Source organism: Pyrus communis, chromosome 8 (genome assembly GCF_041283825.1).
Source record: "Pyrus communis isolate YQ-2024b chromosome 8, ASM4128382v1, whole genome shotgun sequence".
Classification (NCBI taxonomy): Eukaryota; Viridiplantae; Streptophyta; class Magnoliopsida; order Rosales; family Rosaceae; genus Pyrus; species Pyrus communis.
Window position 1 is genome coordinate 22,371,651 of NC_142572.1, and position 24,755 is coordinate 22,396,405.

Below are 24,755 nucleotides of genomic sequence, written 5' to 3' on the forward strand. Positions count from 1 at the left end.
CATCCATCTTTTGTTTGGCATGGAAAAGAAGGCATGATCTGTTGTTTTTACATGTTTTTAAAAAGCATGTGACTTCATCATGAACCTAATCCACCTCAACCACTGAGATTTCAAAACTAATATATATTTGTGGTTTGTTAATTCAAAATAAAATCTAGTTTAATAACCTAATTAGTTAATTAGTCCGACTATGAAATGCACGTTTGTTATTTTTTAGCAAAGATCGATATAATTTTATTGATAAGAAAGTTATACAATCACGAAGTAAAGGGCGAATAATAGATTAGGCGAGAGCAAGATTACACATTAGAGCTTGATAATCGGTGGTTCAAGCTTCGCCTGAAAATACAAAACATAAAAAATATATAAAGAAAATATATCAAAGACGCATTTTAAACGTACGTGATGCACATAAAATTTTTAATTACGTAACAATCCAAAAGTTAAAACTCAAAGTAATATATGCTTTAATTTTAAATAATTGCTTGATTAAACTGAATTTTCCACCTCCCAGCTGAACCCATCAAATATTGAATAATGTAGTTAAAAGTAAGAATCACACAGCTAATTTAAGTACAATCCAAACCAAACCTCAGTGTTGCTGTCAGTGTCGTCTTGTCACTGCACAGTTTTATGGATCAGAATTCAGAATTTTAAGCTCAGAACTTCTCTCTCTCACTCACTCTGCCTTTCCTCTTTCCAGTTTCCTTACACACACACAAACACATTTTCCAGGTTCAAATTTCCCTCCAACATTTCCAGAGATGGAAACTCACTCGGTTTCCAAGCTCTTAGTTTTGTTCTTGACGATGACATTGTTCATGGCTTCCGAGCTGATCCACTGCACCACCGTCACCTACGACAAGAAGGCCATTCTCATCAATGGCCAAAGAAGATTGCTCATTTCTGGATCCATTCACTATCCCAGAAGTACCCCTGAAGTATTTCTCCTCTCTCTCTCTCTCTCATATTTTTTTGTCTGAAAAATGATTTCCGCACTCTAGTTTTCTCATCTTGCACAATTCTATTTATTTATGTCTTTTAATTCTTGTTTGATTTATTTAATACAAAGTATAAAAAATAAAAACGAGCATTGTGTATGCAAAGAAAAATTGTGTGCGAAAATCACTTACAGCGTCCTTCTTTCACTATCCCAAAATCATAAAAATGTGAATTTTGTGACTTTTTTTTGTGGTCTTTGAGAAATCATGAATTGGGTTTTTCTGTAGATGTGGGAAGGCCTCATACAGAAAGCCAAAGATGGAGGCTTGGATGTGATCGACACCTACGTTTTCTGGAACGGCCATGAACCTTCTCCGGGCAACGTACTATTTTTACTACTACTCCTATTAATTTTCACTTAATTGTTCAAATTTTAGTTTATTATTATTTTTTTTTTGTAATTCTATTTTCCTTTTTTTTATTTATTTATTAATTTTGTATTTTTCAGTATTATTTTGAAGGGAGATACGATCTGGTACGGTTCATAAAGACAGTACAGAAAGCAGGGCTCTTTCTTCATCTGCGCATTGGACCTTATGTTTGTGCAGAGTGGAATTTCGGGTACCGTACTTTCCCTTTCATTTATTTATCTATTTTTGCTAGAAACTCCGCTTATCTTACGACGTTGGTCTCAAATCTGGATAAAAAAAAAGGAGGAAGAAGGCATTAGATAGTCGACAGTTGGTAGTCCATTTTCACGTCGAATCCCTGTAGTTTATTTTTGCTAGAAACTCCGTGTATCTTACGATGTTGGTCTCAAATCTCGATAAAAAAAAGGAGGAAGAAGGCATTAGATAGTCGACAGCTGGCAGTCCGTTTTCACGTCGAATCTCTATAGTTTATTTTTGCTAGAGTTATATCAAAGGGGGCGTTGAGGGGGAGCAAAAGGTGCAGTCGCACAGGGCCCCAAATTTGAAGGGGCCCTAAATTTTTGCCATCTAACATCATGTAATAATGTTCTATACTTAAAAAAATTGATTTATTAGCACTTTAAAACTGCATTGTGCACTCCTTATTAGATATTTTTTTTCTTTCTAAATATAAAAACTTAGAGTACAATGAGATATTTTGTGTGTCTAATAAAACCCTAAAAAACGAAAGTTTCTTAATTTTATTCAAGTAAAACTTTAAAGTTAGAGGCTTGAAGTTTTTTTTTTTTTCATGTTTGATTGTTTAAGATAAAATTGCTTCTGATTAATTAGTGAAGGTTATGTTTGTAGATCTTTTTACTTATCATTAATGACATTTGTAAACATGCAATCAGTAAGTGCTAAAATTTGTTTGTTTGTTTGTTTGTTTTATTTTTTTATTTTTGAACAAACAATATTATATACACTAAGGATGTGGGGGGAGTGGGCTAACAATTATGTGGTTCAAATTTGCCTTTGACGATAATTAAACCGAAGACCTCTCACTTACAAGTGGAGGAATATCACTAAACCGTAATACTAAGTGACTTTGTTTTGATTTAAGTGAATGTTTTCTAGTATCAATATATTGTCATACTTTTATTAATACTTAAAACTATCTTAAGAAGGGCTTCTTTTACAAATTTCGTACAGACCCTCAAAATTTCAAAGACAGGCCTGAGTTATATCTGCATTCTGTATGATGCAGTGAGGAATAAATTCTTCAGATATCAGAATTGTTTATTTATTTTAGTTTTTCTGATATTCCATATTTATTATCTTTAACTTGAGTGCTTAAATTTTGACTCCCATTTGTGCAGAGGATTTCCTGTTTGGCTTAAATATGTACCTGGCATCAGTTTCAGAACAGATAATGGGCCGTTTAAGGTATCTTTCTTCCTGAAAAATTCCACTGAAAGCTCTAGATTTTGATGAAATTAGAGGGTTAATTGTAGAGCTTGTCCCTAGCAGACGCAGATTAGCCCAGTTGGCTAGAAGAGTGTGTTCGTCCCTTTGTCCGTAGATTACAGTAGTTTAGAATATTGGTATGTAAAATGAAAAAACTTGAAACTTCATTCTTTTGTTTTTTGGGTGAAGGTGGCAATGCAAGGGTAAAGCTCTAGATTTTGTTAGATTTTGATGAAATTAGAGGGTTAATTGTAGAGCTTGTCCCTAGTAGACGCGGATTAGGCCAGTTGGCTAGAAGAGTGTGCTCGTCCCTTTCTCCATAGATTATAGTAGTTTAGAATATTGGTGTGTAAAATGAAAAAACTTGAAACTTCATTCTTTTGTTTTTTGGGTGAAGGTGGCAATGCAAGGGTTTACCCAGAAGATTGTCCAGATGATGAAAAATGAGAAGCTATTTGCATCACAAGGTGGTCCTATCATCCTTTCCCAGGTAATGTATTCGAGTTTCGATTAACTTGATCCGCTGGAATTCGACTACATTTGCTTGAAAATGTTTGAATTCTTTGATGAACTTGTTTGACTCGATCTTTGAATTTTGTGTTGTGCAGATTGAGAATGAGTATGGACCGGAGCGGAAGGCACTTGGAGCTGCTGGACAGAACTACATTAACTGGGCTGCTAAAATGGCAGTTGGATTGGATACGGGAGTCCCATGGGTGATGTGCAAGGAAGATGATGCCCCGGACCCTATGGTTAGCTGTCTTGTTTTTTTTCGGTTTTCTTGGTGCGCTAGGATTGGATTGGATTGGATAACTTTGATGCTCGTAAATCGTAATCCTTTCTCGATGTTACTATATCTTGGTTACAGATAAATGCATGCAACGGTTTTTACTGCGACGGATTCACTCCCAACAAACCTTACAAGCCTACCATGTGGACGGAAGCTTGGAGCGGCTGGTAAGTCGATCTTAACCAATGTTCGGAATTTAGCTGAGTGTATTCATGTTCATTCTTCTAATTCCGTCAGTGCAACAAAATTTTTTTAGGTTTACGGAGTTTGGTGGCACAATTCACCATCGACCTGTTCAAGATTTAGCATTTGCAGTTGCTCGATTCATAGAAAGGGGCGGCTCATATGTGAATTACTACATGGTTAGTTTCCTTGTTCATCAGTTCCTAGTTTTAAAAGACTGCCGGCTGAAAATTTGAGTTTCGCCGTTTATGGTTTATGACAGTATCATGGAGGAACAAACTTCGGACGCACTGCTGGAGGCCCCTTCATTACAACGAGTTACGACTATGATGCTCCCATTGATGAATACGGTACAAATTTAGTATGAAAGTCTAAATTTTTCGATGAATTCAAAATACAGTTGATTTTCAATTTCTGTCTTATGATCGTACACGGAACTAACCACCCAACTGTTTTTAGGTTTGATCAGACAACCGAAATACGGTCATCTGAAGGAGCTTCACAAGGCTATCAAATTATGTGAACATTCTTTACTCTCTTCAGAGCCTACCGTCACTTCACTCGGAACCTATCATCAGGTTTGGCTTCTTGAATGCGCATAATTTCTTGCATCAATCGCACGATCCCTGCTACATTATCAACCTTATGGAAAAATCTTTACATATCTTGGTTATCTTCCAGGCTTATGTATTCAATTCAGGACCGAGAAGATGCGCAGCGTTTCTCTCAAACTTCCATTCAGTAGAAGCAAGGGTGACTTTTAACAACAAGCACTACGATTTGCCTCCTTGGTCTGTTAGCATCCTTCCTGATTGCAGGAATGAAGTATATAACACTGCAAAGGTAAGCAAAGATGTTGGCGCTCGTATTGCAAGTCGTTTTATTCATAAATTCGTATCTCTATCTCTCAATTTACTGATACAACTGGCTTTCCATCAAGGTGGGAGTTCAAACGTCACACGTGCAGATGATCCCAACGAACAGTCGGTTGTTTTCATGGCAGACTTACGATGAAGATATCTCTTCTGTACACGAGAGATCGAGCATACCAGCTATCGGACTTCTTGAGCAGATAAATGTTACTAGAGATACTAGTGACTATCTGTGGTACATGACGAAGTGAGCAGCCACGCAATCCTTTCTTTCAAAAATCGTTTCTTAATCTATGTCACACTTTGACATTTTCGGTTTCCATGCTATTCAGTGTTGACATCAGTTCTTCAGACCTCAGCGGAGGAAAAAAGCCTACTCTTACTGTACAGTCAGCTGGCCATGCCCTCCATGTCTTCGTCAATGGACAGTTTTCAGGTATGCTGTCAAATTTTTGTTTTCCAACAGCAAGCAGGAATTTACTCTCCACTGGAAGTAAAACTTTGTCATAATTTTCTTCAGGGTCGGCGTTTGGAACTAGGGAGCAGAGGCAATTTACATTTGCTGAACCAGTCAACCTGCACGCTGGAATAAACAGAATTGCACTGCTCAGCATAGCTGTTGGATTACCGGTTAGAGCCTTACTCATAGAGTCATAACTCATTGACTCCGAAAAACTTGTGCATATAAACTCAATGATGATGCCCGTAAACAAACTCATAAATTTTTGTTTTGGTGTTGAAGAATGTCGGGTTGCATTACGAGTCATGGAAAACAGGAATCCAAGGTCCGGTTTTTCTGGATGGTCTTGGCAACGGAAAGAAAGACTTGACATTGCATAAGTGGTTCAACAAGGTCCGACAACCTGCCGAATATACATTTCTGTCACTTGTTGTTCTCACCCTCTCTACTTTTCGCTGAGGTTTTAATCTCATTAAAATCTTTCAAACAGGTCGGCCTTAAGGGAGAAGCAATGAATTTGGTCTCTCCAAACGGAGCATCATCGGTTGGTTGGATTCGAAGGTCACTAGCTACTCAAACCAAGCAGACGTTGAAATGGTACAAGGTAAGGATTTCGAGATAGTGATGAAAACTAGTCAAGCATTAGGCTTTGTAAGCTAAACTAAATGTTATCTCGGATTGTGCAGGCTTATTTCAATGCACCCGGAGGAAATGAGCCGTTGGCGTTGGACATGAGGAGGATGGGAAAGGGACAAGTATGGATCAATGGGCAGAGTATCGGTAGATACTGGATGGCTTATGCCAAAGGTGACTGCAGTTCGTGTAGTTACATTGGGACATTCCGACCCACGAAGTGTCAACTTCACTGTGGCCGACCAACTCAACGATGGTATCATGTTCCTCGTTCATGGTTAAAGCCAACGCAAAATTTGGTGGTAGTGTTTGAGGAACTAGGCGGAGATCCATCAAAGATAACCCTAGTGAGGAGATCAGTGACCGGTGTATGTGGTGACTTACATGAGAACCACCCGAACGCTGAAAATTTTGATGTCGATGGTAATGAAGATTTTAAAACGCTTCACCAGGCTCAGGTTCATCTGCATTGTGCACCAGGGCAGTCTATCTCGAGCATTAAGTTTGCAAGTTTCGGAACTCCTAGCGGAACTTGTGGGAGTTTCCAGCAAGGAACATGTCACGCGACCAACTCACACGCTGTTGTGGAGAAGGCATTTCCCCATCTATAATCTTTTACTCTTTTCTTTTCTTGTCCTTTCACACACACAGGTTTACTAATATCCGTTAACATGTTTTGCAGAATTGTATCGGCCGCGAGAGTTGCTCAGTTGCTGTATCGAATAGCACCTTCGAGACAGATCCATGTCCGAACGTACTCAAGCGGCTGTCTGTTGAAGCTGTTTGTTCGACAGAAGTTACGACCGATGAAGCCAATTCGAGGAGATGAAGATATTGCAAAAGGAGGTGGAGAAAAACCTCGACACAAAGATAATATTATATGCACACCACACCATGTACGTTATAAAACATACAAATCAAGGCAGATTGAAGGCATTAATGTTTGGTTTTCACAAAATATTAGTGCATAGGCAAGTGCTTTTACCTTAAGTACCAAAGCACAAGCAAGTGCTTTTACCTTGTGTTTGATTAGATGGCTAAGATTTTGACTCTCGTTCCTGGCCTAGGGCTCGTTTGGACATGCTTATAAATTCCTGAAAGTGCTTTTAAATTATGGAAAACGTTTTTAGTCAAAATATTTTTGGTACCAATTAACAAAAATGCAAGTGAATCTTGAAAAGTGCTTCTTGTAAGAAACATCAGTCATATGCTTTCTATAGGAAGCACTTCATGTTTCTGAAACCCAAAGACATTTTCTATAAAAACGCTTTCTATCATTTCAAATGAACTCCCAAACGACATAGTTGGGAACGAGCAATCCCGGCGCTTACTATTGAATTCGAAGCATCTCAATTAAATATGATTCGTCAAGAAAATTCATCTTAATTAAATGTGATGCCATCTTAACATTAAAATAAAAGCATTCATAGATAGTTACCATGAGGCATCAGTCATATACATAAAACATTCAAGTCTTGGAGAAACCCATAAAAGTTACAAACAACCAGCAAAGCACAGTAGGAGGTTCACATTCTCGAAAGATAACGCGAAAAGTTAAGCAGAAGCAGTAGCGGGGTCACCAGCAGTCGCGGGATCACCAGCAGTCGTGGGTTCATCAGCAGTTGCATGCTTCGCAACTTTGAGCTGTAACTCTTCTTTCTTAGCACCCACAACCTTGTCGACTACCTTGCCTTCCTTGAGGAACAAGAAGGTCGGCATTGCCTCCACTCCCCACTCCTCGGAAACAGTTTTCAGCTCATCCACGTCCACCTTTAGGAATGTCACCTCCGGGTTCTTCCTGGCCAACTCTGCGAAGATGGGGGCAATGAACCGGCATGGTCCACACCATGTAGCTGTGAAGTCGACCACAATCTATTGAAATACACACCAAATTAGTTTTAACTTAATTTGCTAAACATTGTATAAAGAAGACACAAAATCAACCACCAGGTATGCAAAAATTCACAAGCAGTCATTAGCATAAAGCCTTAAAGCAATGAAAACAACAACCAAACCTATCCCGCTAAGTGAGGTCAGCAGCTTAAAGAAATGAATTGTGAAAATGACAATTTGTTCTCCAAACGGGAATCTCTAAGACAAAAGTTTAATAAATTCAAACCCAAAGCGGCACCAAAATCTATGCATTCGTTTGAGGAAGCACATTGGAACCCAAAAACGTATGTAAAAGCACTTCGAAACAAGAAGAGACTTAGGAATCGTTTAAATGTGCCTTTAAAATAACTAAAAGTACTTTTAGAGAAAATATTTTTGAGTTCCAAAAACACTTTTAAGTATTTTTCCAAAATTTACTTGCATTTTTACTAAAGATTGATTCTAAAAACATTTTCACCAAAAGCGTTTTCAATCATTTTAAAAGCATATCCAAACTAACTCTTATATACACCCTGGATGCCACCATGGAGTCTCAAACCACTAATAGAATGTTATACAAGACCGTTACAACACATGACATTGTATTATTGACTTGGAATGACATGCCAAGAGGTGTAGGTAAGTCATTCCCTAATCGACGACATGAAATCGACCACGTACTATAACATATTTAATAGGCCGAGCAGTACCAAAGCAATCCAAACATAAAGGGAGCAGGATAAACAGCCGTAAACCCTAGGTCTTCCAACCATTACCCAAATTGCATCTTTTCAAAAAATGTAATATGCAACAAACCCAATTATTGTTCTTGATTTTGAAAACCGCACACCAGTTTTTACTTCTCGTACATCTTCCAATACACACCTCTTAATTTTCTCAATTTTTTACTGTCAGATAAAAAAATCAATTTTTTACTCTTTTGAATTTTCTTAATTTTCGACCGTGAGATCCAAGGAAAAACATAAAAAATTAACAAGGGTGGTTGAACATGTTTGAATAGTCATTTTCTTTTGAAAATTTTACCAAGATTTTTAGCCACAAATCCAGAACGGTGAAAGAAAAATCAAAATCCCTATAGATTTTTAGCCACCGCATCACAGAACTACAAAATAACAATACAAATTCACTAATTTACTGTCTGCAGGAAAAAAATTAAAGAAAAAAAAATAGCAAAAAAACGATTGAAAATTTGAAAATATACCAGTTTCTTGCTGACGTGGCTCTTCTCGAGGTGCTCGGTCCAGGCGGCAACAGAGTGGCAGCCGATGACTTTTTCTTCCGACATTTTCTTCTTCTTTTACTCGCAAATGTTTTCCGAAGCGAATCTAGGTTTTCTCAGAGCTCAATTCTTTTGCGACGATTTGGGAAAGGGATCGGAGCTCCGCGTATATATAGGCCGGGCTTTACAAAAGAGGTCATGTTTCGAGGTTTATTGCGGAATTGCCATTTGGTGTGAATAGCGTGTGCGGTGGTGACGGTAAGCGCGGGTGTCAACAGCGGACGTGGAAGGAAGGTACAAAATGAACCTGGACAGAGAGGCCCAAATGGGAAAGGATATCTTTGGATCATTTCCTCTTAATCTTTCAAATCAACGAACTAGTATCATTGAAATTTGATCAAACGGCTACAAGTATGAAACCATTTTAAAAGTTATAATAATTTCAGTCGTTAAATCAAATTTCAATGGCATGAATTTCCTGATTTGGTTGATTAGGAGGAACGGATTCGGAAAGGATTCATTTCCGCTCAAATGGAATGGAATAATATTCCACACGGTCGTAGATGGAGCTCACATAGATATTTCACTGTATTTTTGTCATTATTATGTGATTTATTAGCATTAAAAATTAAACTCAAGTTTTAAGCCTATTTTACTTCCTGAACTATCGCTTGTATACAAAAAAGTGCAACGTAATTGAAGATTGATTTTGATCTTTATTTTATTTTAGCTATGTTTTAAAGGTGTTTTTTCAAACGGAAAGGGATTCTTTCTACCAAGTTTATCTATTCGAACAATTAAAATTTGATCTAACGGCTAAAATTATTATAATTTTTAAAGAAATTTTTTATTTGTAGCCGTTAAATTAAATTTTAATAATTCAAATTAGTGAATTTAGTGGATTTGATGGAAGGAATCCGAGAGGATCCCTTCAAAACATTCTAATACAAAACGAGATGGATTTAAAGTTTAGTGAAAAAGGACGAGCATTTTGTCTGCACAACCTTATCCAATCACATCTGCTTAGTTGTACGTAATTGACAATTATTATTTTCTTGGTTACTTGATATTGATGGTGACAATGATAATTATAAATTGAAATTTTTTGGAATTGATAATGTAACTTAAAATTTATTTTTTATTTTATTTTAAGTATATCAATATTTTTACATTAGGAGAAGAAAGGTTTGGGTAAGTCACATAATGAACAGCCTAATTTGATGTCGAATTTGCCATTTATGAGATTCGAACCTAAAACTTCTCACTTCTAAGCGAAGAAGAATACCACCAAACTGTAGTACGAATAATAAATATACAAAATTATTAAAATCAGAATGTTAGTTTTGGAAAATACATAGAAGGACTTCCTTTAAACCTAAATTGGACAATGGGCTTTTCTCTTCAAACAGACAAGGAGTTAAAACTTAAAACTTGCCAGCCCATTTATATAAATGGACTGAACATCACAGAGTCGGCCCGTTTTATTTTTCCACCTATCTATCAACATAATCGGCTTAGGCACATTGAATAAACCTCGGCAATTAAATGGGGAAACGACGTTTTTAATAAAATAAAAAATAAATATCAGGGTTTTCATCGTAAATTATCCTTGACAATGACGCAAGTTTTTGTTTTGGTCTTTGAATTTTAAAATCAATCGATCTGATTGCCACACAACAATGTGATCATTTTCACGGTCACATATTAATGTGGTCATTTTGTTATCCTAACAAAATTAGAAGAAAGAAAAAAATGATAAATAAAAAATTGGAGTTCAGATCTTGTTATCCTAACAATATCAACATTATTAACACATTATAGGATGGAAATGAGGACAAATAAAAAGGGGGTTGTAGATTTTTGTGTTTGAAAGAAAAAGATAGACCAAACCATAGAAACCACCAGCCCAACTTCCACGTGGGAAATCTAAAGCCACATCCCAAACACTCCCCATATTTCCAATTCCTTTCCCATCTATCAAATTACAATAACAATTTACATTAAACGAGTTCATTAACGTTTTAATTTAATAATATATTGTATTATGACCAAAAACATAATTTTGAACCAAAACGTTATACAGTGCCACAGTGGTGAATCCGCTCCATACAATACTTCTCACCGAACAATAAACCAAATAAGCTATTGCTAAGCTGATCACTTGCCATGAAGAAATTTTTAGTGTGCTGAAAACATGATTCAATACATCAAGTGTCACAATATAAATGATTAAATACTTGAAAAAGAATATTTTTAACTAATTATATTATGATACATCGGAAAATGTTTTCGACACAAAATTTCTCCCTCTCTTGCCTTCTCTCTCCATATTATCCACATCTCCTTCGCTGCCTCGAAGCCACCAGATTTTTCCACATTTTCTAAAAATTTAGAGGAGAAAAACGGAAAACCAGAAAAAAAAAAAAATTAGTCACTCCCACTCTCACTCACTCTTTCAAACATGGCAATCTGACTCCTCTCTCTCCTCCTCCTGCTCCCAAACACCACTCCAATGGCTCTCCCTCAGCTCATCCCCTCCCCTTCCTCCTCCTCCCTCCCCCATAAACCCACCTTCAACCCCAATCCCATCCCCTCCCCCTTAAACCCTAACCCTAATTTCCTCTCCCCACATCTCCGCCGCCGCCGCCAACGACCCGGCTCCCTCAGATGCTCCGCCTCCTCATTCTCTGAGCGCCACCCCACCAATCAGCCCAAATCAGACGACGTCGTCGAGCTCCCCATCTTCCCCCTTCCCCTCGTCCTCTTCCCCGGCGCCATCCTCCCCCTCCAGATCTTCGAGTTCCGCTACCGTATCATGATGCACTCCCTCCTCCAGACCGATCTCCGATTCGGGGTTATCTACAATGATGCCGTCTCCGGCACCGCCGACGTTGGCTGCGTCGGCGAGGTCGTCAAGCACGAGCGCCTCGTCGATGACCGGTTCTTCCTCATCTGCAAAGGCCAGGAGCGGTTCCGGGTCACTGACCTCGTCCGTACCAAACCTTACCTGGTGGCGGAGGTCCAATGGCTCGAAGACCGGCCGTCGAACGACGGCGAGGAGGACCTGGAGGCGTTGGCCAGCGAGGTCGAGTCGTATATGAAGGATGTGATTCGGTTGTCAAATCGGTTGGGCGGGAAGCCGGAGAAGGATGTGCAGGACCTGCGACGGAACCTGTTTCCGACGCCGTTTTCGTTTTTCGTTGGGAGCACTTTCGAAGGGGCGCCGAGAGAGCAGCAGGCGTTGCTGGAACTGGAGGACACGGCGGCGCGGTTGAAGAGAGAGAAGGACACTCTGAGGAACACGCTTAATTACTTGACGGCGGCCTCCGCCGTCAAGGACGTCTTCCCGTCGGCGTGAAAATTGAACGGAAATTGGGATTGAGGTCTTGGAATTGCACCCGGTGTACCACTGCAATCTCTATAAAGGATGAACTGAAGCAATCAAGTTGTAAAATTTTCAATTTTGCTTTCTTTTTTTCCTAGATTTTTAGATATAATTACAAGTTCATTTTGCACATACTTCGTAACTTTATATGGCATTCATGTTTGTTGATCTCGTATAAAAACAAAAAACGAAATGGTTATAAACCGAACTCTTAATCTGAAGATCTATAACCGTTTTAACAAAAAAAAAAAAAAAAAAAACGAAATAGTTATCAACAAATATGTTACTTTACAATTTTGTATTAAGAAGTTCCAAACTCGGAGCGGCGAATGTGTCGATTTTGACATCATGAACTGGAATTATTGAACAATTTATGACCCTTCAACAAAGCAAAGAAACGAAAACACAACTCTTTGCTGCTTGTTCTCCGTCCGCCTCGCCTGCTGGCCCTTGGACCTGCAGGCGGACGAAACAGAATGGCGGGCACTACTCTCATTGTTGCGAGGTGAACTAAAATTTTATTCAGATGGACTGAGTAAATGTTACACATTACATTACATGAACAATGAATAATTTAGACAAAATTGGCATTTGCGAGTGCAACAGTTGTTTGTTTGCAGTTTATATACAGAATCTGTATCTGTGGCAAAGAAATGTGCCTCACCATGTCATTACCAATTTACTACTACACTCTGCAAAGGAAGTTCAAAGGATGCAACCGTCAACTAAGTTACCGGCTCGACTTCCTCAAAACGCTTCTGCTCATAAGCGCTTTTGTTGTTACGTTCGAAGTGACCTGGGATTGCGTTGATGGTTCGCTACTCTGCAATACAACAATGGAGTAAATTTAGTACAATAATTGAACAATCTAATTCATTTGATATGTGGTGGTGGTGTGAATTAACGCGCAATGATTGTGATTAGTGTGAGTCCGCAGTCCACAACAGGCAATATGACTAAAATCATGCTTCAAAATTGACGGACAAAAATAAACAGGAGTGTGCGGAAGTCGTTCTCTCTAATTGACAGGGAAAGATTCATACAAACCTTGACGCAGAGCGCCCTTTCTGTGTCACAGATGGGATAATCATGGGGACAACAGTGACTGTTATCCTTGCAACAAACAGCGGAGTTCAACTCACAGCATCTCCAAGCAAAGCATATTCCAATAAACCTCTTGGCACAACAGCAGGTTTCCCCTGCTGCGCAGTGCGTAAAGAGGTCGCATTTGGTTGGACCTGGGGGAGGAGAAGGCGGGGGAAGAGGAGGGTTTTGCCCGGTCTTTATGGGATATGAAGCTAAACTGTTGATGCCACAGACCCCTTGGGAATTGCTATGATCGCGTAGCATGTGGATGTAGCCATTCATTCCCCAACTTTTTCCCCATGAGTTCTTCACAATCCAATAGTCCACCCCATTTTCCGAACCATAACCTACAATTAGAACAGCGTGATCCAAAGAATTCGAACATGGACCAGTGAAAATTCCCTGTAACACAAACATAAACATGAGTTAACACACTTAAGACATATAACGATTATGATTATCCGTCATTGACCTAACAGGATTGGTGTAGAGGATTAAGGCGAACCTTCGAGTACAACTGAAATGCAATGTCGCTGCCACATATGCCGACGCTCACAGGCTGATTTGCCACAGCTTGTAGTAGTTGTTCCTCATCATTTGGGGGCACATCAGTATAATCATCTATGGTCACAGCATGCCTCTTCAACTAAAACGTATGGAAAAAGGAGCATAAGTAACAATGTATGAAAACAGAGCATCTGTACGATTAAAACATCTTTTCTCCAACGAGTTGGATACCTTTTTCTTATTGCAGGTGCCATCCAAACCTTTATACGGGTAATCCTCCTCAGTGTCGACCCCATTGTTTTCTATGACAAATTCGAATGCATCGTCCATAAGTCCACCACTGCAGCCACTGTTTGGATAAACTCTGTCACAATCAATCAGCTCTTGTTCGGAAAGGCTGAGAAGTGATCCTGTGACGATTTTGTTGATACCTTCGACGGCACCAGTAGTTGAGAATGCCCAACAAGCCCCTATGCAAAAATACAAGAAGCATTACGGTATTACTCAGAATTTAGGTCAAGAAAACCATAAGGTGTAAAAACTGCGCAAAACAAACACCTTTCAAGAAATCAGAAAGGATGGTTTTCGGTTTTTTAGTTTTCATTTCGCATACCATTTCACATACATTTCTCGTCCCCAATCCCTCCAACCATACTTCTATTAAAATGTGAGCACCAACCAAGAACCAGTTGGAGAATACCAGGGAGAGGTTCAATATCATAGGAATTCGGCATGAAGAACAAATTGTCTACTGCCGACTACCTAACGCACTCCCCCTCCTTTATCCAAGCTTGGGACCAGCCGCGTAAGATAAAGTTAAGCAGGCGGAGTTAGGGAGATGTTAACTATCATTTAAACTATTAAGCAACGTTTTAATTCCCCGATGTAGGATTCACTCTCAACACCCGCCTCCACCCTTCTTCACCTCTCCATTCCCCCGAGTACTCTCGTTATCGTTACTAACAAAAATGAAAACTAAAAACTTCAACGACGAAATGGTTATCAGACGGACCACAATTTGCCTAATTTCTCATAACATTTGGTGCTAACAAACCAGATTTCAGGCAAATTCAAATCACAAACAATATCAAAATTGCAATCATAGATATTAAAGCTAATGATTAACTAAAAGACAATAGTCAACCCAAAAATTTACTCACGTCTCATTAAATTAAACCTAAATATTCAGAACAAAAATCAGCTTACCACAACTCCCTTGATCCTTAACCTTCGTCACCGCCCCTTCCTCCCTCCAATCAATCGAAGAAGGAACATCACGAGCCAATAAACCGGGTTTTCTATCCGTTTCACGCTTAAGACCGATGAACGAGGGCGAGAACCCTAATCGGGAGGCCTTGAACTCGCTGTGGGTGAGATCAGAAAACGCATTGAGAGAAAGGGTATAAGAAGAATTCCCCATTTCGTTGTGTCGGGTGACAAAGTTGAGATTGCCCTCGAAGACACTGAGCCTGTGGAGCTTTTCTTGCGGTGAGGGGTAGGACTTGCCATACTGTTTGCACCAAGCTTCGAAGAGCTCGGAGGCGGCGGTTTGCGGCGGCGAAGAGAGGCAGGTGCGGGAGAGGAGGAGGAGAGTTGGGAGGAGAAAGAGAAAGACGGGGGGGTTCATTGTGCTGGGTTTGGGGTTTCGAGGGGTTGTTGGTTGCCTTTGGTATAGCTAGAAGTATGGAGGACCGTATACTTGTATTGTATGGACGTTGTCCAATTGGAGGTAGTTTCTTCAAGGTCTTGACCATTAAAAATTGGGCAGTGGGACCCTCTTCGTAGTGATACGGTTGGACCAGTAATGGGGGGCATTCGCTAGCGGCATTAGGTCTCCACTTAGTCGAAAGAGGTTTCAAGTTTGGCTTGGATTAACATGAGGATGACTAAGTAGCGATATATTGTAACTTGTTTCGAGTAAACTTGTTGTAAGAGTACTTTTTAAATATAGATTGCACGTTATAAAGTATTATTCGACACCTTAAGTTAGGGGAAGGACTACTTGTAACGAGTTTATCATGATCGTGACTTTCTCAATCGAATAATGTAATGTCATTTGAAGCAGGACGATAAACTCATTTCATGTAATTTTCCAAGAATTAGATTTCGCTTCTTACTCTCATTTTTATATGATATAAAAAGGTAACTTATATGACGTTTATTTTGTGAATGAGTCTTACACTGATGAGATGATAGACCTTACATGTGTAGTTCGGTTACTTCCCATATTGATGAGAAGATGGATCATACGGATGCTTATAAGTAGTTAGTATCATAACAAGTTGTCTCACGTGTAAAGTTTAACGGTTACACGTGCTCCACGTCATCCGTTGGATTTTTCACTTGTTAGACTTGAAAATTCGCACACATGAAGGGACGTGAGAGGAGTTACCTTACATGTGCTTATAAGTAGTTGGACTATTTCTCATATTATCCATTGGTCTTATAATGAAACTTCAACTTCTTTAGTTTCTTGCTACCGATAACACCTATGATATAGTGGCATGTCAACTTGATAGGTTCAAGAAAAGGCACTCAAAGTCGGAATCTCTTATAGTACTAAGAGTTAGTTTGTCATCTTAATTTCATACCACTTAAATTGTAAAAATAGTGTAAAAAAATGAAACTTTCCTAGCAAATAATCGCATGAATTGTAAATTAACTCAACATTAACAATGAACCAGTTAAGGATGGACAACGGTTATAATGGGCAGGTAACCGCATTTATTTATCCATAACTGTTTATGTTTTTACTCATGTAACCGTTTACCTGTAGGATAATTGGCTAAACGGTTATACCTATACTCATAATACTCATAACCGTTTATTTACGGTTAATCATACCCATTTACCCGTTTATCCGTTTAGCTGTTTTTTTACCCATTTACCTTTTTTTTTCTTTTTTCTTTTTTTGTTTTCCGGTTTACCCATTTATCAGTTGGTAAAGTTAATTTGAAGGGACTGTTGAGGGACCTCTGTGTGTGTGTGTGTGTGTATCATGTATCTGTACATAAAGCACAAGAGTTAGCAAGTGAGATTGATTGGAGTCTTATCTTCTCCTGTCTCGGCCATGTAAGTGTCCCCGTATGTCGAATAAGCTCCCGAACTGAAATATGGCCATATTCTCCGAAGTAGAAGCTGTAGATTGCCTCGTACTGTCGCCCTTTTTCTCGGAAAAGTTTTGATCAAAACACACATGATCAGTTGCTTGCTTCTATCCAAAACGCACTTATGTTCATAATCACTATTAGAAAAGTGTTTTTATTAAAATAAATGGTTTAGGGTCTGTTAGCCATGAGATGATCATTTTAGGGTGATCCTTTTGTCGACGGATGCTCCTATTACACTTGTAGTTTTTGAAGAATGAGAATCAACTATGTAGCATCTACATCGAGAATTCAAGTATTGTATACGTCATTAGTCCGATCTTTTGTAAGAACTACCCGTAATAACGAACTTGCAAAATGAATCTCTTTATCAATTTTAACTTTTTTTTTTAATTTTACGTATATTAAAACAAACATTTAAATGGCTACCAGTTTATAACTGCGGATAATACTCATAACCGTCCATTTAAATTTCACGGATAAACGGTTATACCCATAACTGTTTATTTATCTAAATGGTTACCCATAACCGTAACCGTAAATTATAAATGAATGGGTAACCGCGAATACCCATACCCATGAGTATTTTGTCTATCCCTATAACCAACTGTTATCCCACCTTTTGTATACAACGAACTTTATTATGTTATACGTCACCTTAGTTAGTAGAAAAATATTGAAATAATAATTGTTTTGAATATTTCAAATTTAGGCAGTGCAACTTAATTGGTAAAGAGCATTTCTTTGCCCTCACTGAATTTTTTTTCTCTTTGCCCTCACCGATTAAACTTTCTCCTTCCCTATATGCTACATGTTAACATTAGAATTTATTCCATGAAAATTTGTCGTTCAGTCGATTAAGAGTACTCAATTTTATATTTTAGGCCTTGACATATCACTTTTGTTAAAAAATTAAAAAAAAAAAAATCTAATACCAACAAAATAAATCATAGTATTGATACTTTGATCACATAGTTACCAGTAATGTTAGAAAGATCCTCAATTTAAACTATATTTGTAAATATGACATGGTCACTAATGATTAAGTTATTACTTAAATATCAATTAACGTGCTTATCTATTATATTCTATAAAGAGAATCGTCCTTGTCAACTTTTTGCCATATTTTTTCCAATTTTGCTCTCATTTTTTATACACAATACTTATATAAGGAGGGCAAAATAGTAAATTTGTATCTTTTGAGAAAATGACAATCGTATCCCTATTTTTCTATTTTACACTCATTTTTATACATAATATTTACATAAAGAGGGTAAAATGGTAATTATGTAATATTAAGAAAAATATGCCTTTATTAAGAGATATCATCATCATTGTCTCATACCCTTTTTAAAAATTTTAAAAACTAATCACACTCCTTAATAAATAAATAAATAAAATTGAAATTGTTCACACACAAAGTGTGTGCTCATCTTCTAATTTTTTTTATTAATGAAACATTACATGATTTACAAATGTAATCTTAAAATTTGGTCTATCAAACATTAGTGGAAGGCAATGACAACGTGACATAAAACCAGACTTGTGACCAGATATGAGTTTTTTCGGGCTCCGAAAAAAATGAATAATCGTAATTTATCACAAATTATATTCTTTTATAAAAAGAAAAAAAAAATGACAACGTGACATCATATTAATTGCAGGTCGACCCACGATTTATAGAACCTAGTAAGGGCACGTGTACAAGAACCTATAGACACTGTGAATAGCGGTTTAAAGTCGAGAATTAAAGATAGAGATCGGATCACTCTCTCTAGTGACTCGAACTAACTCGGATTCGCCAGCCGATACGTAAAATCGTTCGTCGTGTCGGACCGAGACGGAACTCCCTTTTCTTTCTCCGTTCCTCAGCCGCGCCCGCCTCCGCTCCTCAGCCTCATTCCGCACCGCAGGATTTCAGAACGCGGCGAATCATGGACGTCGATCCTCGTCACTGCAATCAAGTTGTAAGTTTTCAGTTTTCTGTTCTTAATTTCCCAAATTATTGCAGTTTCCACAATCTTATTTCGATTTAAAACCCAAGGATTACACAATACTTACCCAATTAGTGTTAAATTTCATCGATTTTAGACATTGACTCGTTGATTTTGTATTTAGGGCTTGCTGCATTTGCCCAATTGGGGACGTTGGGCTCGAATTTTATATATATTGATCCTTTGTTTTATCTTTTTTAATGGGGATTTTCTGTTTTATTGATAGGCTATCAATGACAATGATATCAACAGTATTGTTCTGTCATACCTTGTGCATAACTGCTACAAAGAAACTGTGGAGTCGTTTGTTGCTTCGACGGGGACGAAGCAGCCTGCCGACTGCATTGAGGATATGGAGAAAAGAAAAAGTAGGTTTGCAACGACGTCGAGTTTACTGTCATGTAATGATTGAACACATTGTCCCGAATGGTTTTGGAACCGTTGGGATTCTAAAAGCATGTACTACCAACTAAAAGCGCTTTTGATTACGGTGGTTAGAAAAACTTAAAAGTGATTTTGGGTCACAAAAGCGTTTTCTAGGGAAGCTTGTATATAATATAGAAAAGTATAGCCAAAGTATTTATGAGCAGTTTCCAAAACGAAAAAAAAAATGGTTATTTATGAGCAGGAGTGGCAGTTCCAAACGGACCCTAAAAAACTGTTATTGGGGATATCTTGGATTGGTTGATCGATGTCGGTGCTAATGGTATGTTTTGTTGTCTTCAGGGATTTTTCAATGTGCAGTGGAGGGGAATGCTCAGAAGGCGATTGAACTGACGGAAGAGCTGGCACCTGAGTTGCTGGAGAAAAACAAAGACTTGCATTTTGACCTTCTGAGCCTGCACTTTGTTGAACTTGTTTGCGCTAAAAAATGGTGAGCAAAATTACAATGACACCTTGTTTGTGGTGCACGTCGTGCTATTTTAATTCTTTATTTCTTTGGCAGCACAGAAGCTTTGGAATTCGCCCAGAACAAGTTGGGCCCCTTTGGGAAGGTGGACAAATACGTTACAAAGCTTGAAGTACGCTTCAAACTCTTAAGTTTCCTTTTATAAGTATATGTGTATGTTTTTTGTATGTTTATTCATGTCCGTATGGAACTCAAGTTTGATATTGCTGCAGGATTTCATGGCTCTGCTTGCTTACAATGAACCGGAGAAGTCTCCTATGTTTCATTTGCTTAGCTTGGACTATCGGCAGCAAGTTGCAGATAGTTTGAATCAAGCAATTCTTGGTTTGTTTCCCACATTCCTTACTTCTGTGTATCATATTTGTTTTGATCTTTTGCAGAGATCTCCATACTGTGCCAATATCATATCCTTATTTTCTTTGATTATATTTGAAACGATCGCTAATGTACTGGTTTGTATTGTGTTTCATGGTTCAGGGCATTCAAACCTGCCCGATTACTCTGCATTGGAAAGGCTAATACAACAGACAACAGTAGTAAGACAATATATGAGTGAAGATAATGTCAAGGTAACATGCAGTTACTTGATTTTTAATTTTTTATCAGTTCTCGGGGTGCAGTTGCGAAAATTTAAGCCCGACTTTCACTATCTGACTTTGGTTATTTGGTCCATATCCAAGTACCATACTATTATTGGGATTGCAGAGGCCTAAACTATCCATGTTAAAGCGATATGCTCATACTAAGGATGAACAAGTAATTAGGTGATAGGATAAGTGAAATGCGTGGTGCATTGCAAAATTGCGTTACTTAGTATTACGTGGTTTTTGCAGAATGGGAATCCTCCATTTTCTTTGAAGGATTTTATTAGAAGCTAAATGTATGAAACTTTTGGAGCAGCACCAGATGGGGATGATTGGCGATCGTTGAGCTCTCGTATACTACAGTTTGGCTAGTTTCCTTCCGACAACATTCCCACATGTGGATTTGGTGTGTCATACATTATTTCATGTTTAGAAGTAGTAATCGAAGGAGGTGAACTTGGTGGGTCGTATAGAAAACTCGGATGGGGTATGTGCCAATGGTTTTTCTTTAGGCTTTAATGCAAGGCTTGCATGTGTTATGGTGCTTGTTTTAAGACTTGCAAACTTGTGTAATCTATCTATTGAAATTGATCCAAAGTTTATCTACACGTTGCGATTTCCCAATGACTGTGAACCCTAAAGCCACATGTCACATGTTGGGGATTTTAAGACCTCTTAATTACAAATGAAGAAAAATGTAACGAGACAGTAATATTAAATGACAAATTAACACGTGTCAAAAATGATAGGAGATTCTAACTTTGGACCTCTTTATTACTAACGAAGAAAAATTACACCAGACTATAATATTAAATGACAAATAACACGTGTCGGAAATTGAGAAACTAGTAATAAAATTGGAAGTAGGAGAAGTAGAATTCCAAATAAGACATGGGCTTAAGAGTAAAAACATGCAGAAGATTAGTCGCGCCATTTATTTGGGCTTTTTGAAATACCGCAAAGGTAACTTCGTCTTTGTCTGTTGGGCTGTTCGTCTCCCTCGCTCCCTTGCTCTCTCACTCGCGCTGCTTCTCTATTCGGATATGGCGTCTCTCATCTCCCCGCCACCGTCAACTTCCTATCTCTTCCGTCACAAATCCTCCTTATACGGCACCGCTTTCCCCCAAAGGTAACCTCTGAACGTTGAGGTTTCCCAATAAATCTGTAAAATATTCTCCTCCAATTCTCAACGATTAAATGCAGCAACTAAGCAGACAGTAATGTATACCTTCGTTTGCTCACGCGAGTAGTTTCCATGGCCTTTTACATATAGGTGCGAGCAGGACTCGAACAATTCAAAAAATGTCAGATTCTTCGGAATTAGCTGCCGAATTAGCACCAGAGCCTAGGGGTTATCTTCTACTCAAAAACCCAATACTTTAATCAAGGAACCCCACAAGTACTTTTGATCAGGTGATCATCACCGTTCGTTCCGGAGACGGAGGCCACAGCGCGGTCCTCGCCATGCCGAACAAGAGACCTCCCAGTAAGCCGTCGCAGGCGAAACATGAGAAGGAGAAGCTGAGGAGGAAGAGCTTGCTGAAAAGGGATTTTGGTGGGGGCCTTGTTCTCGGTGATGTTGTGATTTATGCGGACGAGGGTAAGGATTCCTTGTTGGAATTTCATACGAAAAGCAGGTTCAATGCGAAACGCGGTGGCAATGTGGCTGCAATGGGGGTCTTGTCATCCCAGTTGCACGATGGAGTTTCTGCTCAGGCTCTGCGTATTCCCATGCCTCCCGGTTTGTTTATTGTTTTGTGTTCTTTTGTTATGATTTTGTGCTGTGGATGTAATGAATTGGGAGTTTTTTCTTCAAGGTATAATCGGTGATGATAATGTGGTAGGATGGTCAATTTAATTTGTGTATTTGCGCTATAGGTACTGTAGTGAAGCGTAAATGAGGAACATTGTTGGCTGATCTAGCACGGCCAGGGGACGAAATTCTTGTGGCGAGGGGCGGACAAGGAGGGGCGAGACACCATGCTTATGATAGACTGAGAAATTTTGGCAATTGGGAAGTTAGCCTCAATCTTCGTATCATATAACTTGTCAAGGCTGTTATGCAGATTAGCTAACTTGCATGTCAATGCTAATCTGCAGTTTACATTTAATTTTTCCCACTTTTGCGGCAGATTAGCTTGGTAGAAACGCCAGAGCGTAGTAAGAAAAAGGTGATGGCTCTGACCACAAATTTGATGAGAGATGATAGTGATAAGGTATAGTTGTGCTAACGTGTTTCTACGAGTTGTTGCAGGTTTTAGCAGTTGGTCAACCGGGAGTATTCATCCTACGAGTTGTTGCTGATGTTGGTTTGGTTGTAAGTATTGCTTTCCCGTGCTCTATATTTTTTATAGTATATTTCTCTGTGGGGTTCATTTTTCTGTTTGAAGTTCTGTCTTAGAAGTTCAATTATCATATCCCCATGGTTTTAATGGAACTGGTGGTAACGATATTCTTGGTACTAGCTTTCCGAAAAAGAAACAATATTGTACCATGTTGATCACCTCTGTCAGACCAGATTGTACTTTATCGGATTTGGTTTCCAGTTTTGATTTGCTGTATTGTAATAAACTTGACACAGTTGAGCTGATTCCTAACTATTGGTGTTATGGTAGTGATTCTTCAGCAGTTCCTTACACTGGTTAGCAAATTTCGATGAGAAGGGAAATCTAACTAGAGACTTTTGCAAGTTACAGTCTACTAGAGTAATGAAATATTTTGATCAAGTTAATTTCGAATAGAATCAAAGAGAAAAACCTTATATTTTGGTGTTTCATTTCAACGAGAAAGAAATGGAGCAAGACTACTTATAGAAGGTATAGGTATGGTCATTAGATTCCTAATATTTATCTGCCTTTGTTGCAAGGCCTTCCAAATGCTGGAAAATCAACCCTTTTGGCCGCCGCTACACTTGCAAGACCTGATATTGCCGATTATCCTTTCACAACCTTAATGCCAAACCTTGGACGCCTTGATGGCGACCCAAGTTTAGGGCCAGGGATTTATTATTCTGAAGCAACTTTGGCAGATTTGCCTGGTCTTATTGAGGGCGCTCATCTTGGTAAGGTAATGCTTGTTATCATGTTTATCACTTATTGTAAAGCTCCAACTCTCGTAATTCAAACTCTGTCCTCCTTTAGGATCTTGGTTGCAATTTCCTGAGGCATCTGAGGCGGACTTGGCTATTGGTCCTTGTTGTTGATGCAGCAGCCGAGAATCCTGTGAATGACTACAGAACTGTCAAGGAAGTATGTGTGCCCTTGTTCATGTGTCACTCCAGCTGACTGTAGTATTACAAATACCTCACTGCCATTTTACCCAACTGTTGTTTGACCTGCGAACTGCTGTTATATAATTTTCAGGAATTGCGAATGTGTAACCTGATTACCTTGAACGGCCATACATAGTGGTGTTCAACAAAATTGACCTTCCCCAGGTTCGTCTCTTTTTGTTTGGTTTTCCGGCGTGAAAATGCTTCCCGGTTCTAATCACTATTCTTTGCTTGTCACTAATACCTTGTTCTATGAGATACTTTGATATCCTAAATTTCAATTTTTGATGAATATTAGAATGTATCTGCATTTTAGGCAAAGGACAGGCTTCCATCTTTGACTGAAGAAATAATGAGACTTGGTACTGATAACGCATCTTCTGGGTTAGAAACGAGCATTATTGATGCAGTTCAACGACCGTCCTCTGAAGGTCAAAATGCAGATGTGAGTTCATCAAGAGTTCCAAGTAATGACCGAAAGGAAAAAGATATTGAGGACTATCCACGATCCCTTGCCATTGTTGGTGTCAGTGTATTGTAAGTTCGTCTCTATCATCTTTTATGCTTTCTTTAACGTCTTGAGTTCTATGCTTAAACTTCATTTCTGTTTCTCTCTACTCTTTTTCTCCACTGGTTTTCGTCAATAAGTTTTTGCTTGACAGATTATGTCGTATGAAAATCTCTAAAGCTCGTTATAGTTGGAGCCACACACTTAGTTCTATGTAGTAACAACAGGCCCTGCATAGTTCTGTGTAGTAACAACAGCAGCAGCCTAAGTAAAGGTTTTGTTAAGTTGCCATTGGTTTTTGCAGGAAAGGCATCAGAGTAAACGAAATGTTGAAGGCGATAAGAGCAGGTCTGTGGAAGTGCCGAGGCATAAACGAAGCATTGCAATTGACTGAGACTGGCTAGAACCTTTTTTTATGCATTAACTTCTATATGTACGATGTATAGATTATATCATGTAATACACACTACAGAGAAGGCATGAATGCAATATTTTTTTAATCCCTTTCTCCTTTGTCTATCTACTTTAAACCCC

General features: G+C 38.6%; 5 protein-coding genes and 2 pseudogenes across 7 annotated transcripts; 5 read left to right on the top strand and 2 right to left on the bottom strand.

The window, feature by feature from the left end:
- The first annotated feature begins 285 nt into the window (after positions 1-285).
- LOC137716900 (beta-galactosidase 5) lies at positions 286-6,893 on the top strand. Its single transcript, XM_068456253.2, has 18 exons — positions 286-941; positions 1,230-1,325; positions 1,451-1,563; positions 2,732-2,798; positions 3,217-3,309; positions 3,428-3,571; positions 3,688-3,776; positions 3,866-3,971; positions 4,055-4,142; positions 4,252-4,370; positions 4,474-4,635; positions 4,733-4,911; positions 4,997-5,100; positions 5,185-5,294; positions 5,407-5,517; positions 5,615-5,728; positions 5,811-6,350; positions 6,440-6,893. Exons 1-18 carry the CDS (start codon positions 765-767, stop codon positions 6,584-6,586), a joined length of 2,559 nt encoding a protein of 852 aa, XP_068312354.2. The 5' UTR covers positions 286-764; the 3' UTR covers positions 6,587-6,893.
- A 267-nt stretch (positions 6,894-7,160) lies between these two features.
- On the bottom strand, positions 7,161-9,026 carry LOC137716902 (thioredoxin H-type). Its single transcript, XM_068456254.2, has 2 exons — positions 8,852-9,026; positions 7,161-7,629 (listed from the first exon to the last, which is right to left on the bottom strand). The coding sequence occupies exons 1-2, from the start codon at positions 8,933-8,935 to the stop codon at positions 7,312-7,314; spliced, it is 402 nt and encodes a 133-aa protein (XP_068312355.2). The 5' UTR covers positions 8,936-9,026; the 3' UTR covers positions 7,161-7,311.
- Positions 9,027-11,233: 2,207 nt separating this feature from the next.
- On the top strand, positions 11,234-12,386 carry LOC137718291 (uncharacterized). Its single transcript, XM_068457809.2, has one exon. It carries the CDS (start codon positions 11,382-11,384, stop codon positions 12,225-12,227), a length of 846 nt encoding a protein of 281 aa, XP_068313910.2. The 5' UTR covers positions 11,234-11,381; the 3' UTR covers positions 12,228-12,386.
- Positions 12,387-12,749: 363 nt separating this feature from the next.
- Positions 12,750-15,704, bottom strand: XBCP3 (xylem bark cysteine peptidase 3). Its single transcript, XM_068457747.2, has 5 exons — positions 15,054-15,704; positions 14,079-14,317; positions 13,846-13,986; positions 13,302-13,742; positions 12,750-13,077 (listed from the first exon to the last, which is right to left on the bottom strand). Exons 1-5 carry the CDS (start codon positions 15,472-15,474, stop codon positions 12,985-12,987), a joined length of 1,335 nt encoding a protein of 444 aa, XP_068313848.2. The 5' UTR covers positions 15,475-15,704; the 3' UTR covers positions 12,750-12,984.
- A 2,962-nt stretch (positions 15,705-18,666) lies between these two features.
- Positions 18,667-21,048, top strand: LOC137717641 (uncharacterized). Its single transcript, XM_068457061.2, has 7 exons — positions 18,667-18,921; positions 19,175-19,316; positions 19,675-19,822; positions 19,895-19,970; positions 20,071-20,182; positions 20,336-20,427; positions 20,692-21,048. Exons 1-7 carry the CDS (start codon positions 18,889-18,891, stop codon positions 20,734-20,736), a joined length of 648 nt encoding a protein of 215 aa, XP_068313162.2. The 5' UTR covers positions 18,667-18,888; the 3' UTR covers positions 20,737-21,048.
- Positions 21,049-21,188: 140 nt separating this feature from the next.
- On the top strand, positions 21,189-23,302 carry LOC148695370 (putative GTP-binding protein OBGC2; annotated as a pseudogene). Its single transcript, XR_015965634.1, has 5 exons — positions 21,189-21,571; positions 21,716-22,183; positions 22,321-22,613; positions 22,697-22,759; positions 23,058-23,302. The product of XR_015965634.1 is annotated as a putative GTP-binding protein OBGC2 (transcript).
- LOC137718045 (putative GTP-binding protein OBGC2) lies at positions 22,617-24,725 on the top strand (annotated as a pseudogene). Its single transcript, XR_015965115.1, has 8 exons — positions 22,617-22,658; positions 22,697-22,776; positions 22,833-23,083; positions 23,309-23,508; positions 23,583-23,690; positions 23,805-23,878; positions 24,030-24,250; positions 24,526-24,725. The product of XR_015965115.1 is annotated as a putative GTP-binding protein OBGC2 (transcript).
- Positions 24,726-24,755: the final 30 nt, after the last annotated feature.

Excerpts from the sequence above, each read along its gene's own strand:
- XBCP3 (XM_068457747.2), bottom strand. The coding sequence starts at position 15,474 with ATGAACCCCCCCGTCTTTCTCTTTCTCCTCCCAACTCTCCTCCTCCTC. Across the intron at positions 13,743-13,845 it reads CATTTCAGTTGTACTCGAAG|GGAATTTTCACTGGTCCATG; the intron begins GTTCGCCTTAAT and ends TTTGTGTTACAG. Across the intron at positions 13,078-13,301 it reads AAAGGGCGCTCTGCGTCAAG|AGTAGCGAACCATCAACGCA; the intron begins GTTTGTATGAAT and ends GTTGTATTGCAG.
- LOC137718291 (XM_068457809.2), top strand. The coding sequence starts at position 11,382 with ATGGCTCTCCCTCAGCTCATCCCCTCCCCTTCCTCCTCCTCCCTCCCC.
- LOC137717641 (XM_068457061.2), top strand. The coding sequence starts at position 18,889 with ATGGACGTCGATCCTCGTCACTGCAATCAAGTT. Across the intron at positions 19,317-19,674 it reads GGATATGGAGAAAAGAAAAA|GGATTTTTCAATGTGCAGTG; the intron begins GTAGGTTTGCAA and ends TGTTGTCTTCAG. Across the intron at positions 20,183-20,335 it reads TTTGAATCAAGCAATTCTTG|GGCATTCAAACCTGCCCGAT; the intron begins GTTTGTTTCCCA and ends TTCATGGTTCAG.
- LOC137716900 (XM_068456253.2), top strand. The coding sequence starts at position 765 with ATGGAAACTCACTCGGTTTCCAAGCTCTTAGTTTTGTTCTTGACGATG. Across the intron at positions 4,636-4,732 it reads AAGTATATAACACTGCAAAG|GTGGGAGTTCAAACGTCACA; the intron begins GTAAGCAAAGAT and ends CTTTCCATCAAG. Across the intron at positions 5,729-5,810 it reads AGACGTTGAAATGGTACAAG|GCTTATTTCAATGCACCCGG; the intron begins GTAAGGATTTCG and ends CGGATTGTGCAG.
- LOC137716902 (XM_068456254.2), bottom strand. The coding sequence starts at position 8,935 with ATGTCGGAAGAAAAAGTCATCGGCTGCCACTCTGTTGCCGCCTGGACC. Across the intron at positions 7,630-8,851 it reads GCCACGTCAGCAAGAAACTG|ATTGTGGTCGACTTCACAGC; the intron begins GTATATTTTCAA and ends GTATTTCAATAG.